At 38.5% G+C, this 15,125-nt stretch overlaps 2 protein-coding genes across 4 annotated transcripts in view; one reads left to right on the forward strand and one right to left on the reverse strand.

Annotated features, from left to right (window-relative positions):
• The window catches only part of JMJD1C (jumonji domain containing 1C), a 248,697-nt gene extending 247,753 nt beyond the window's left edge, over positions 1-944 (forward strand). For both annotated transcript variants that reach the window (XM_007446796.1, XM_007446797.1), the window contains one exon: positions 39-944. In XM_007446796.1, the coding sequence (XP_007446858.1) occupies positions 39-128 (90 nt within the window). In that variant the 3' untranslated portion in view covers positions 129-944. The remainder of the gene's footprint in view (positions 1-38) is intronic.
• Positions 945-11,377: 10,433 nt separating this feature from the next.
• The window catches only part of NRBF2 (nuclear receptor binding factor 2), a 33,279-nt gene continuing 29,531 nt past the window's right edge, over positions 11,378-15,125 (reverse strand). For both annotated transcript variants that reach the window (XM_007446799.1, XM_007446798.1), the window contains 2 exons: positions 14,261-14,301; positions 11,378-12,931 (listed from right to left, as the gene is read on the reverse strand). In XM_007446799.1, coding sequence (XP_007446861.1) covers positions 12,221-12,931; positions 14,261-14,301 — 752 coding nt within the window. In that variant the 3' untranslated portion in view covers positions 11,378-12,220. The remainder of the gene's footprint in view (positions 12,932-14,260; positions 14,302-15,125) is intronic.

Below are 15,125 nucleotides of genomic sequence, written 5' to 3' on the forward strand. Positions count from 1 at the left end.
CCTGCTGAAGTGATCAGAAATACCAACATCTCTTTCAGGTTAAAAATATCTTGTATCATGCAGACAAGGAAATGGTGAGAACTTTGAAGATACATGAAGATCAAGTAGAGGCTATGGAAGAAAATTAGGTGTGGTCCAGTTTGATGTTTTTAGGCCACTGAACTGGAATTACTTACTCTTGAACAATGATATGTATGTACACTGACTTAAGCTTCATAAAACCATCAGTGCCAAGAAATTCTCTTTGTAGTAATTACTTGTTACTGACACCACAGCAGTATAGCATAAGTCACAGCTCCTGTGATTCAGTGATATTAAAACAAGCTAAATTTTAAAGCAGCAATTCATAGCTGTTTTTGTATTATAGTGTATATGATGTTTGTGAAAATGCCAGATTTAAAATGATGTATTTATTTTTGGAAAAAAATACAAAATTCTATGCTATATTGTTGATCAAGTGTAAATGTGACTATGTACAGTTTACTAAAATAACTGATATTTTTCACTACATTGAGACAGTTACTGTGAGAATAGGACACAACACCAGCTATTGCCTGCATTTGGGAAATTGCTGAATCGCACAGCATACATGTCATAATTAGAAAATTACTGCCAAATGATTGTAAAATTTGTAAAATGTATATAAAGTAGATACTAAATACAGACACTTCAATATTTTGTTGAAGCTATTGACTGTACAATTAAACATTTTCAAAAGGTGTAATTTATTTAAAATTGTCTCATTTTGGTAAAATTTATGTGAACTTTTAAAGCTAAATATTAAACTTAATATGCTATGTAAATATATACATATATACATTTAATGATGTATTTTTTTAAAACATTGGCTTGCTTTTATTTGTTAAAGTGCAAGTGTTCCATATGGCTTTGTAAAGTTGAGAGGGGTTTTACATTTTCCATTAAAAGGACTTTATCAAAAATTGGCTAGTCTAAGAGTTCTCCCTCTTGATATGCCTATTACTGGGGGCTTCGTCATCATCAAGGTGACTGCCAGCATTTTCTTGTGATACAGTGTCCTCTCCCGGCACATTTCCCTCTTGTCTTTGATTCTTGTAAGCTTTTTAAGCTTTCTTCAGATGTTACAGGTCGTCACAAGTAAGTGCCTCCACTTTCTTGTCCTATGGCCCAGCTAATGAATACAGGCAACTCCAGCATTTGTTATTTGTGAATACGTTTAGTTGAAAGAGGAACTCACTCACTCATACATTAAAGTCACGATCATGAGAGTATGTGGCCGTAACAATATCAAATAAGTGCTCTTCCCCACAGAGATGCTGTGGCAGGGAGAGGAGGAGAGAGTGGGGGCAGGTGGCAGAGAAGAGCCTGCAGGCAGCCAGCCTGGGTTGAATGTGAGTTCTGTTACTTACTGTGTGGCCTTGGGTAAGCTGCTTTAATTCGGAGTCTTGGCTTTAACAGCTAACTCCCCGTTACCAGTTGGTTGCTTGAGGCTCACATAGTCCTACCCTAACCTTACCTTTTGAATTTTACTGGAAATATGTAGCCCTCCACTGACACCTGCAGGATGTTGAAGGGATGGGCTTTGCTTATCTATCTGAAAGCACACAGCTTAAAAGAAAAAACTGGTAGCCTAAGTTGTGACCTTGTAAGCTGCTTGGTTTTTATCTTGTTGCTGTGTCCACCATTTTTTAGTTCCATGTAGGCTGTTATGGCACCCTCTACTCCAGGCAAGGTGCAGCCAGGAATGTGAGCAATTAATTACATTTCACATTAATACTCTACCTGGCACAAGGGTTAGTGGGATGGATAATAACTACTTGGCCAGTGGTTTTAAAGGGGGGGGCGGGGCTGGTGAGTACGTGCATCTTTTGTAAGATTTTGACTTTTTAATACCATTTTTCCACAAGTGCCTCAACTCATTAAATGGTGTGTTTTGCTTAAACGTTTTTGTATATTCCATCGGATTTAATTTTGATGTGAAATTAATTTCAAGCCCATGATACTAATTCTGGAGTAGACCATCTCCTTCTGGTCCCCTAAAGTCTGCCAGGGGCCCAAAGGCTTTGGTGGTTTTCTTCCAAACTGTTTTTGCTTCTCTTGCTGTTGTTTGAGCCACTTTTAAACCATCCTGCAACCCCTATAGAATAGCTGAAGCTAAGGCAGATCAAGCCTGGCAGTGTGACTTTCAGAGAAAACTCATCTGATGAGAGAGTATGCTATCTATCGTCTGAATCCCATGCTAGTGAAGGGGTTGCGGGGGGGAGTGGAAGAGAGGACCATAATGCCTGCATCAATCATTAAAGACATCCTTTGACTTTTTATAAGGCTGGGGAGCTGTTATTGGTCCAGTTTCTGATGGACAAATTCCTCTGACCATTTACTTTGTCCCCTCCATCCGGCTGGCTCAGACGCTCCTCACATATGAAAGCCTCTGAATATGTCCATTTCTTCCAGACAGTGAAGTAGTATTAAACGTGTAGAATAATGTGAAAAACTTCAAGATCAAGGAGACTTTATAAAGGAAAACTTGTGCTGAATATTTGGGTCCCTCCTATTAAATTTATTCTAATGTCGTTTGAACCTGAATATGAATTCCTTTTCCTGATTAATAAATTACTACATGCATGGCAGAATTTCTCTTCCGCCTTGCATTTTGGGATTGTAGCACCCATAGAAATCATCGTCTAGTTCTCTGTTACTTCCCTTTGGTAGACAGGGTATGGGTTTAACGTTATCTAGGTAAGAATAGTGAGCTTCAGAAGAAAAGTCTACTCATGTACACATACTATAGATACAGCATGTTCTATTTCTAGATGCCAATCTGTCAAAAGCCCAGACCAGATCAGGATTTTCAGCCATAGAAGAGGGGAAAGAAAATGACAATTAAAATCCTACAGCTACAGCTATTCAGTATACAAAACACAACGAATCGGGGTGTGTAACAAGTAGCCAAGATACAAAGGTATATGCCACCAACCCTGTCACCAACATTCAGACTCAAACCTTTCCAAAGTCCAAAATTTATGACATTCTTGGCTATCCAATAATTAGGTTAACCTTGATGGTTATGTCTTGAAACCACATAGAAGGTACAGGCACTGAGTAATAGTAAAGTACTTCGGTTATCACAGTAATCAATCTGGCTCTTTGAATGAAAGCAAAGTGACTTTCAAACAAAAATGAAATGTTAGTAAGCTCTGGGTCACTGGCTGCATACAAAGTGGCTTCCCTTTCTTGATTGGGGAAATTTCTACAGCTGACTTAAGCTGTTCAGTCAGTTCTCTATATATGAGCCAAGCAGCTGCAGCTAAGACTGGAGGATTGTCTGTGTTTTCTGTGCTTTATCTATAAAAAGGATCTCAGCCCTGGGGTCAGTGGTGGGTATTGCAAGGATCTGTGTTATACGTGTAGATCAGAGCTGGACTCCCATTTTGCAAGGTGGTATATTCTGAGGGACACATTAGGAGTTCAACACTGTTCTCCTGCCCCCTGGATCTTGAATCTAGATTTGACAATTGAAAGATATGGACAGCTGTGTCAGTGAACAAATGGGAAACGAGTAAGTGCAAAATGAGATGGGAACTGACTCCTTTCCCAGGAGAGCTTGTATAGGCCTCTGCCAGCACAGTGAGGACAGTAACGGACTCACAGGTCCTATCAAACTATTGTAGAACACAGGACAAAAAGCAAAGAATCAAAGGTAAGTCATACAGGTTTAGTAAGTGGAAGAAGTTCATGATAAAGGGCATATGCAGGGGTCACTGCCCCCCGGCCACACGTGCCTCAAAGCATGAGAGTTATAATATGTGGGTACATTTTAGGATAGAATTTATTATGTGTTTGGCACTGGTAATATGATAAATTATTCCATTGGGAACCTCAGGATTGTGCCATCAATGCTAAATACTATGTAACAAGTACAGTGGATCACTGCACAACACAGGCTTAGGGGCTCTGACCCCCACACAGTCAAAAAACCACATATAACTTTCTAGTCAGCCCTCTGTATCCAGTTTTGTGTCCAAGGACTCAAGCAATGTGGATCATGTATGTTGTACTATAGAATTTACTGGAAAAAGTCCACGTAAGTAGTCACACAGTTCAAACCCCTGTTCAAGGGTCAACTAAGGTGTAAAACACATGGAAAAGGTGTAACATATATTGCCTGGGGTTAAGGAAGGCTTCAGAGAGGTGGCAGTATTTGTAACAATCCTTCAAGGAACAGAAAAAATGGGACAGAGCGAATGTTGGGGACATACTAATTTGCCTTCGGCCCTTTTCCATAGACACATTAGCTGCTTCTGGGACTGCCGTTATAAAAGGTGAAGGATTCAGTTCAATAGATACCTTCCAGGATATGTTATAGGCAAGGAAGTGTAGTCTCATTTTCCCCCATATTCTGCAGTTAAGAGTAGGTTATTTTCATATCAAACACCTGGAGACACTATGATCACTTGAGGTACTTTTCTTAACTGAAATTTTAGCCAACCTAACATTTATTAAGTCCAGTCGTTCTTTTGGAAATTGGTAACCATATGTGGCATATAGGGGAAGTTTTCACCAAAATTTTCTAATAACTATAACTTACTCTTTTTGCAGAAACAAATGTTGAACACCACTTTGTTAGCAAACTTTTTCCAGATAGGGGAAAAGCCAGCCTACAACCTTTTCTAGCCTATAACCTTTTAGGAAAGGAGACAGAATCCCATTATACTTAATTCCTAAAAATCACAGCACTGTGCAAAAAGTCCAATAAAACCCAGGGGACTTAACGGTGGGGTGGGGGGAATGGGATTTGTGCATAACATTGAAAACCTTTATCAGAAACATTTTTTAAAAGGCGGTAGTGGTTTTACATAGGTTAAATATTTAAGAAACAGATTACACTACAAGTGTGGCACTTTACCTTGCAGAAGACTGGAGGTTTGCTTTGGAAGTGGGTGTCCGAAGGGTTGCAGCTTGTGACTGAGATACTGTGAAGTGGTGGAAGGAGGGTTATCTGAAATTAGAGGGAAAGTTGTAACACCAGATCTGGACGGGTATGGCTTAATACCACCGGGATAGTTCAGCTGCCATACTTAAGTTTTCTCTGCAGTCAAACTTGCCTCTTAGGCAAACATAAAGTTCACATTATGCTCAAATTGTTCCCTATATATTAATCACGCTTGGGTATATCTGCCTTTTCGAAACAGCTGCACTGACTGTACAACAAAAGACTATTCAGATCAAAGCTTTCTAAAGCCAATGAACCCACAGGATTTCAGAAAGTTCTAGGACTAGTATTAAAAAGTTGGAACATCCGTTTAATTGGTTATCAATGACTTAGTCATCCTGTCACACACCCTCCCAGAGGAGAAATGAAAGTAGAAATTAAGCCCATTTAAGTTGAGCCTGGTGACAAATGATTATGTATTCTAAAAGAAATGTACAAGCTCCAGAAATTGTACAGTCATGGGAAATTGCTGTTCATCCTGGTTACTGGATCTTTGAGGCACTACATAGGACATATTGATGTACTGTACTCTGCTTTCACATATGCTACCTGAGTTAGGGAGTCCACGTTTTGGTCTCGGCATCCCATTCACATCTTTCCAACCATTAGCAGTTCCACTACTGTCAACTAAACTTTGGGGAGAAGGGTTTGCATTCCATTCACATCTTTCCAACCATTAGCAGTTCCACTACTGTCAACTAAACTTTGGGGAGAAGGGTTTATTAAAAGTTAGGGGTGACCACTGAGTCACCCTGAAACTTTGAGTTTTAAAACCTCAGGAATTTTAAAAACTGCTTCATCTATTTTTTCCTGATTTATCAAGATAGGTGAGTACCAACAAGTATAAAGAACTGAGGGTAAAAGCGGGTGACCACTCTACTGGTTTACCTCCCACAAATCTTTATGCGTTTTTCCACTTTACAGAGCACAGATCACGTGTTATATAAAAACTGGTATTATGTTAGTTGGAAAAAAAATGTCATTCTAACATTTAAATATTTCTAATAGCTTTATAATCCCACAAACAGATTTATTATCGCATAACCATGGAATGGCAATGCTGTTTTTCAGCTGGGCGGAAAAATTGAGCCATTGAGCCAAAGTCCAAATCGCTGTCTTGAATTGTGATCCCATTCATTCTCTTGCCAGTTTTGCAGTAAATGATTTATGTTTAAAAAATTCAACAAATTCCTCGAGTACTATATTCAACCTTAAAGACCAAAGAAAGCAAAGGTCCTTCTAGAATTTACAATACTCAAAAGTGTTGGGTATTTAAATAAATGAAAATTGGTTTGTGACCTTATTGCTGCCTCTACAGAACTTTTAGTTTTTACTCTTGAAACGAAGGAATTTTGTGGTAGTGGTTAGCATCTATTTCAAATACCTGGGCCCCTCCCTGGACAGCCATTTCCTCATAAGAACAGGGCAATAATCTGATCTAAAGCCAATAAAACAACCTACTGGTGGCAACAGAGGCCCTGGGACTTCATTATACTCTCAGTACTGAGACTTCTTTAGAGAATTAACTTCCAGGGAAGATAGGCCTGAAAGTCATCTGGTTCCTCAAATCAAGAATCCCCTTTCTCAGACCACAACCTCCCTTTCTTCTTTCTAGAAGCTATCTTTTACCTCTGGGAACCCACAATGAGGCAGGCATTAGTCCCTCAATCCTACCCTACTCACTAATCACCTAAACTTACTGTATCCTTTGTCTTCCTGGACTCTGTTAACCTTCAAGATATTTGTATCTTGACTCCTTCACCTCTTTTCCTTTTGACATACCCAGAAAACACTACCCTTTTTTCCCCAATTTAATGTCTACCATAGAGAAACGAAGGACCACAAAAGCTGGCCCCAGCCTTACCAAGACCCTTTTGGCTACTGAGCCAAATATTTTCCATTCCTCAAGACCAGGACCTGACCCTGGCCCCCTCACTTTCAGGAAATGGGGGGAAGGACAATCCATATGCGCCTCCCCCCAATTTCCTCATGTGTGTCTTGCCATGATCTGATTCTGACCAAGTTTACTCAGTTCTTCCTTCCCATTTCTGACTCCATGCCTTTGTTCTTTACCTAGGAAGCCATTTCCCCATCCTCTGACCACATACTACTTTCATGAAGGCTACGCTACTTATTTTATAGTTTTAGTGGCAGAAGGAAAGATAGATATTTATTAAGTATCTGGTGCCTGTATTTCAGATGACACTAATTTAAATATTTTTGCCTATACATAGCTATAAAACCACTCTTGACTATGAGAGTATTTACTGAGAATATTTACTAGAGACCAACTAAGGATTTTTAAACTCTGCAGCCCACCACAAACTCCTTCAAGTGAACAAGAACCAGAAAGTTTCTCACCGTCCACTAGATGGCACTGTTGGTCTGCGGTGACTCTTAGGACAGGCTTCCAACTGGAACAAAATAGACAAATTCTTAAAACAGTCATGCCACTTGCTCTGGCAGAGGTCTCCAATTAGGCTACACTGGGATTATGACAAAATATGATAAAGATCACTGTCTAGAATGATTCGATAAATAACAGCTATTATGACTAGACTCTTCAAATAGGTTATAAACACGCCCTATAGCAGACTGCCTCACATTAGTATTTTCTTTCTTTTTTTAAGTATTCTTTTAAAACAAAACTTTAATCATAACTCCTTCACAGATGAAAAGGAATAACACAGAAAATGGACATTAGGGTTTTCTGCAAGTGCTTGTAAGGACAAGCTGAACTTTCATCAGGTGGTCTCCAACTTCTCCTTGGGAAGCAGAGTAGCTGGGGTGCAGTGGTATATAGTCTGCACCTGAAGAGAAATCTGAATGACTAGGCCCCTTGACCACAGTAGGAAAACTAGACAACTCAACTGGGCCAGTGTGGCCCAATAAAAACAGCAGAGGACTGCTAGTCAGACCTCTCTTCTCTTGGCTCTGCTCCCAATCTGATATAAAACTTCATGTAACTCCTAACCTTCTGGGCCTCAATTTCTTTTTTTTTTTTTTTTTTTTCATAAAATAATAGGTTTAAATTAAAGGTCCTAAAAATTATAGCATCCAAAACATATCAAAACAAAAAGTTTAATAGGTTTATTAAAGGTCCTAAAAATTATAGCATCCAAAACATATCAAAACAAAAAGTTACCAGCCAAAGCAATCTTGAGAAAAAAGAACAAAGCTGGAGGTATCACGCACCCTGACTTCTGGACTATACTACAAAAAACTACAGTAATTGAAACAGTATGGTACTGGCACAAAAACAGACGCAGAGATCAATGCAACAAACTAGCTTAGAAATCAACCCATACACATATGGTACCGGCACAAAAACAGACAGAGATCAATGCAACAAAATAGCTCAGAAATCAACCCATACACATATGGCCAATTAATCTACAACAAAGGAGCAAGAATATACAGTGGAGAAAAGACAGTCTCTTCATTAAGTGGTGCTGGGAAAACTGGACAGCTACATGCAAAAGAATGAAATTAGAACATTTTCTCACATCATGTAAAAAAACTCAAAAGGGATAAAAGACCTAAATGTAAGACCAGAAATCATAAAATTTCTAGAAGAAAACAGGCAGAAAACACTCTTCGACATAAATCATAGCAACCGTTTTTTTTTGTTTTTTGTTTTTTTTGGATCTGTCTCCTCAGGCAAAGGAAACAAAAAGCAAAAAGAAACAAATGACACCTAATTGAATTTTTTTTTTTTTTTAGACCTAATTGAATTCAAAAGCTTTTGCACAGCAAAGGAAACCACTGACACTACAAAAAGACAACCTACTGAATGGGAGAAAATACTTGCAAATGTTATGACCAATAAGGATTATTAATATCTGAAATATATAAACAGCTCAATATTTAAAAAAAAAAAAAGGGACTGAAGACCTGAATGGACATTTTTCTAAAGAAGACAGATGGACTTCCCTGGTGGCGCAGTGGTTAAGAATCCACCTGCCAATGCAGGGGACACGGGTTTGATCCCTGGTCTGGGAAGATCCCACATGCCGTGGAGCAACTAAGCCCGTGCGCCACAACTACTGAGCCTGAGCCCGAGTGCTGCAACTACTGAAGCCCATGCACCTAGAGCCTGTGCTCCAGAATAAGAGAAGCCACTGCAATGAGAAGCCTGCGCACCACAACTGAGACCCAACGCAGACAAAAAATAAATTAAAAATAAAGAAAAATAAAGAAGACATATGGCCAACAGACACATGAAAAGATGTTCAACACTGCTATTCAGAGAAATGCAAATCAAAACCAAATGTCACCTCATGCCTATCAGAATGGCTAAAAAATGGAATATTACTCAGCCATAAAAAAGTAAATTTTCTGCCATTTGCACTAATATGGATGGACCAGTAGGGTACTATGCTTAACGAAATACATCAGAGAAAGACAAATACTGTATGTTACCAATTAAAAAAATAAAACAAGTGAATATAACAAAACTGAAACAGACTCACAGATACAGAGAACAAACTACTGGTTACCACTGGGGAGAGGGAAGTGGGGAGAGGCAAGATAGGGACAGGGGATTAAGAGGTACAAACTACTATGAATAAAATAAGCTACAATGATATATTGTACAGCACAGGGAATACAGCAATTATTTTATAATAACTTTAAATGGAGTATAATCTATAAAAATATCAATCACTATATTGTACACATGAAACTAATACTGTAAATCAACTACACTTCAATTTAAAAAAAAGTGCTTAGAAAGTGTTACAAGCTGAAAGATAATGTATTTAACATTTTGAATTGACTTACCTAGAGACAAAATATTTGCATTATTTCAATAACCCTGTGTTAAAACATTAGGGATAGACAATGGCTTGAAGAACTATTTTGAAAATATCTTCTTATTCCCCCTTAAGCATGGTTTCCAAAGTATGGATTTACATGTGGTTACCATGGCAGTATAGCTAAAACTGTTACTACATACTAATTTTCTGAAAGAAATGTTTGTTTTTGTCAACATTCTGTGAAAAGCTAAAAGAACTCAGGACTATGCTTTCTAATGCCCAAATAGTTTATCTGGGTTCAAAAGCAAGAGGCCATCACGGAGTAAGGAAGGACAAGCGTCTACTCCCCTTCCAGTACATGCATCATTCACTTTCCTTGAGCGGAAGCCAGCTTTCCTTTAAACCCCTTTCAGGGCCTTAAGCTAGACAGAGAAGAGAGGAGAACATCTTAAAAACAAACCTCAGCTAGGAGATGAGGCATGTGCCCTGTGGAACAATTAAACAAGTGTTTTTGTTTTAAGGACCTACTCCATGGAGACACTGCTAGGCTGCTGCAAACGTACCAAGTCATCTGGTCAAAAGGCACATACATTCTATTGACAGACTTAAATCCAAAACCTAAAAACAAGATCAAACAAGAGGACTAAAGAGTGTGAATAAAAGCTTCAAAGACAACTGAAAAGTAAAATTAGTCCATTTAACATGAATTTAGCTAGTGGAAATGCATAGAACAGGGTCCTGCAAAATACATGTCAAACTGCTAAAACGAGAGGGAACGAGAGGGAAGGGGGAGGGGAGACAGCAGAGGAAGAACGGGAGGGTGCCTTACAAAGTGTTCATGTCAAAACATAACAAAGCTCATTTTTAAAAGTGAAATGGCTACGCTAATAATAGTTTATTATTGGCACAATCTTTCAACTCTCAAGTTTCATAAGGAAGGTTAGGCAAGCAAAGTATTCTCAGAGTCTAGGCTACTACAACACTGAGATGGACAATTAACAGCGATTAGAACTCTTACGATATTTTAAGAAACTAGTTTAATTTGGGTTTCATCTGCACCAAGATGAGACACAGGAAAAAAGTGACTTCTGCATGGTCATCCATCTCAGCGTACTTCTGCTAGTTTCATCACTAGACGTGTGAGCCCAACCCTACCCCCTCAACCCAATTGTCCCCGATTCCCTCAGGACAGGCGGTATGCTGTCCGTCCATATTTTTGCCTCCCCCACAATAAACTAAGTCTACGCTTTAAACACACCGAGTGGCTTATACCCAAAAGTTTCACTTAGGTCTTCGCCTTCCCCTTCCCCTCCTGGAACATCACTGGACTCTGCAGAGAGGAGAGTGTTCATGTAGTGCTTTGCAGCCTCTGCTCTGAAGGCGGGCACGTGCCCCAGAATGGCCGCCGCCGCCCAGCCCAAGCCTTTCCGTGTGTGCCAGCCCAAGAAAGCTGGGAACACCTTTAAACCTCACGAGCTCCCTTGCTCTCTTCCACCTTGGTTGTAGGGGTAACTGACTACAAAACGCTGAAGAAAACCTTTAACATACCAAAGTAATTGTCTGACAGAATGTCTTCAAATTCATATTCAAAACTTCCAACACAGAAGCCGTACAAAACTTGCTCTTTATCTACCAACCACATTCAATGAAGGTATAAAATACAATTACTTTATTGATTTCTTACAATCAATACTGCCAACCAGCATTACTTCCACTCATGCATCATTAAAAACAAAAGGATATTTCCTTGGTATTTTCAAATGATGCATTATACAATAAACAAAAAAAGTTAGAACTTAAAATGCACCCTGATTAATTATGTAAACTGGTAATTTTTTAAAAAAAGCATAACTAATAATTTGGTTCCTTTCTTCATAAAATGGAAATTTAAGTATTTCTCCTGATAGTCTTGAGGTTATCATTATGTTACGAGTAGTGCAAAGTGTGGCACACAGTTTCTTCTAGAAAGGTGTGTCTTAAACACACCTTATTAAACAAAGGAAATGTGCATAACAAGATGCATACAGTCAATGCATGAATAGAAAGCATGTTTCAAATACAAGGTAGCCCTTCAGGCAACCATTATTATTTAGGTTTTGCATTATCATTTATGGCATTATAGATTAATTACACATAACATACTTTTATACATTTTAACCCTGAAGAAAAATAATTGTTGCTTGAAAAAAATTATTCCAGGTAGCCATTTGGTTTGTATCAGGAGAAAGTGAACCTCCAAGAGTTTAGTATCTGCCAAGTCTGGAATCATTAGCTCGAGTCAGTAAATCCGATGCACGACATACTTCACAGTGACTGTTTCCAAGTCTTGTCAATGCCTCTTCTCCGCAGGATGCTGGATTCAGCATCTCCGGGACACCCTTGCATGTGGTTTTCCCTTTTTTTTTTTTTTTTTTTTTTTTTTTTTTTTTTGTTGGATTAACTGTATTACCGTATTATTTCCTCTTTTTCACCTCTTCTATGGCCTTCCATTTTAATTATTCATAAGTCCTTTCAGAATATCTTCAGAGAGTTCCATGAGAGGAAGTTCTGGAGATGGAAAATCCAAGGGAGGAAGATTGGGTATTGGAATATCCTTGGCTTTCCCAGTATTTGATGCAAACCTCTGCCAGGTTGAAGAGGCTGTAGCAGTTTCTGCATGTGGTGGCAAGCTCCATAACTCTGACTTTTCTACAAAATCAGCATCTACATCAAGCTCCTTTTCTACCGGGCCTTTTAGAAGTCTGGCCTTTTCAGCCTTTAACTGTTTATTTTCTCTCCTTAATCTTTCATTCTCAGCCACGAGGAATTCCACATGCCTCTTCAAATCTGCAATTTTGGTTGCCTGCTCCTCTATAATTGTTTTATCATCTTTTGGGGCTTTGCTTCCAATGCACAGCTCTGTTGGCTCGCTCTTCTGCTGAAGTAAAAATAGTAGTGTGTCTGGATCCCTGTCAAAGACCCCCTGAATTTCAGGCAAGTGTTTCTCTGTGGAAGGGCTATAATTCTGAGATAGTAGGGGGCTCTGGCTGTCTGTGTCCTCAGCAGAGGGTCTGTGAGATGCCTGAAGCTGGGCAGCGGCATCCTTGTCTGTGCTCTGCTGGGCTTTCAATCTTTCCTCCCGCTTTGCCCTCTTCCATCTCTCCTGGATGAGGAGAAGCTGTTTCATGTGACTATCCCTTTGCAGTTCCAGTGATAAATGAGCCTATTACACAGAAGGAAAGGTACAATTTAACATTTTAAGTCACTTCAGTAATGTCTGGTAAATACTATTTCAGTATCTTCTTTTCTGAATAACCCAATAGCACTTAAAATTTTTTATTTATACTGTTTGCAATTCAATAGAACCTCAAACACCTTTCAAAGTAACTAAATCTTTCTAGGTAAGCTAACATTTTCATTCATAAACAAAATACCATTCAAGAAGTCAGAAGAAGTCCTATTCCAGTTCCAGTCGACATGGTGAATCAGACCGTTCTTGAATGTGCCTTTCCCCTCTGCAATGCTATTTGTACTCAGCTTAAAATCAGAAAAGTTTCCTATTTAGACTTTAATTCTACAACTAGCTAAAGTCTCGACGCAGGTCTACATTACATGGCTAACACAAGCAGTTCTGGACAGTCAAAGGGAAGTGCACAGAATGGAACACAACTTTTAAGTTCTCTTCGTTCAGTCTGAGGAACTGGTATGTTTCCCCTGCCACTGATATCCCCTCAGATCTCCTTAATTCAATTAAACAAACATTTACCAAGTAACTCCTGTGGACCTGCCACTTTTATAATCAGGAAATCATCTTTGGATAAAGATGTAGCTTTGTGTAAAGGTATTTTAAAAACCTAGGCAGGCCCTCCCCAGACACAGAAGACAATTTAAAGCCATTGGTGAAACAAATTTAAAAGTACCAGAACTGCTTAGGAATTCAGGAAAAGACAGGTCTGGATTTAAATTATCTTTGACAACCAAAGGTAAGGCCAACTGGTTTCCCCTGGGCCAGGCCTGCTTACTTACTGTGAGCTCGTGGTCAAATGAGCTAATGATCAGGAAAGGCACTAACGGGTCTCTAAAGGACATGCCTGGCAATCTAAGGTCTGTGAGAAACCCCTAGAAAAAAGGACAGCAGTTTCTGCATGCCATCAACAGCAGTTCACTTAGTTTTATTTTTTATTTTATACTGCAGTATAGTTGATTGACAAAGTTGTGTTAGTCTCAGGTGGATAGCAAAGTGATTCAGTTATACATGAATCTATCCTTTTTCAGATTCTTTTCCCATTTAGATTATTACAGAGTACTGAGTTCCCTGTGCTATACAGTAGGTTTTTGTTGATTATCTATTTTATATATGTATAATATGTATATATTAATCCCAACAGTTCATTTAGTTTTAATTTCCTTTCTGAAGTACTCATCTCTTCCCCATTTTATGTATTTTTGACTGCAGTGTTTTGGGAGGAGCACAATGCTTTATTTTATACACAATTCAAGTCTCCACAAGAAATTCCTTCTAACCCTTGTTGAAAATATTGAAGTATCTTACCTGCTCAGACTGTGTCAGCTTCATAGCTTCAGAAAGATATGCTGGTTTAAAAAAAAAAGAGACACATTATGTGTCGTCATTTTGTTATTAAAAGGTCAAACAAAGAGTTTTAATACTCCTCATATGACAAAGAGAACTGGTCTTAGAAGCAATTCTGCTACATAGTTATCCTATTCCCGAAAAGGATTTAAAAAAAAAAGGATTCTTAACTTCTCCATAAAAAATATCAGTGGTAATCAAATGTACATATTCCATACTTCACCTTGGAGGGGCTGGTTCTTTTAAATCAATGTAGATTTCACAGTTAAGGAAGTAAAGATGGCATAATCAGAAAAACAGAATTAGGTAGGATTAAAATTAAACAAGAACCTATCAAAATCCTATTACTCAAATTATGCTCACACAAATATCAAGATATTGACTATCAATGACTTTTTACCCACATGAATACCTAAACTATCATTTTGGTCTCCTACAGAACTACTGTTATTGAATTGTTTCTGAGCTATACTATCAGCCTACTGTGAATCTGGTAGTTAAAAGCCCAAAGAACTCATTGACATATTTATAATAAGTAGCTGCAGGCAGTATTAGGACATTTATGAAAATGTCACTTTAAAAATCCATAACTTTCCTCTCTAAGCTGACTGCTAGAACGCTGAAGGCCATGTTCCCCTTCAAGAACTCATAATGCATTTTGTGAACTACCAGTCCTCCCCCATTTTATCTTTCTATGGATTTTATATTTTGTTGTATTCCTTTGTAAGCCCTTTTATATCTTGCTGGAACAAGATAGGGTATAAATAACAAGTATTATTAATAAAAGGTCGTGTCCAATTAATCCCCATTTTTTATCTCTTGCTCA

The sequence above is a fragment of the Lipotes vexillifer genome, unplaced genomic scaffold (assembly GCF_000442215.2).
Source record: "Lipotes vexillifer unplaced genomic scaffold, Lipotes_vexillifer_v1.1 scaffold1562, whole genome shotgun sequence".
Lineage (NCBI taxonomy): Eukaryota > Metazoa > Chordata > Mammalia > Artiodactyla > Lipotidae > Lipotes > Lipotes vexillifer.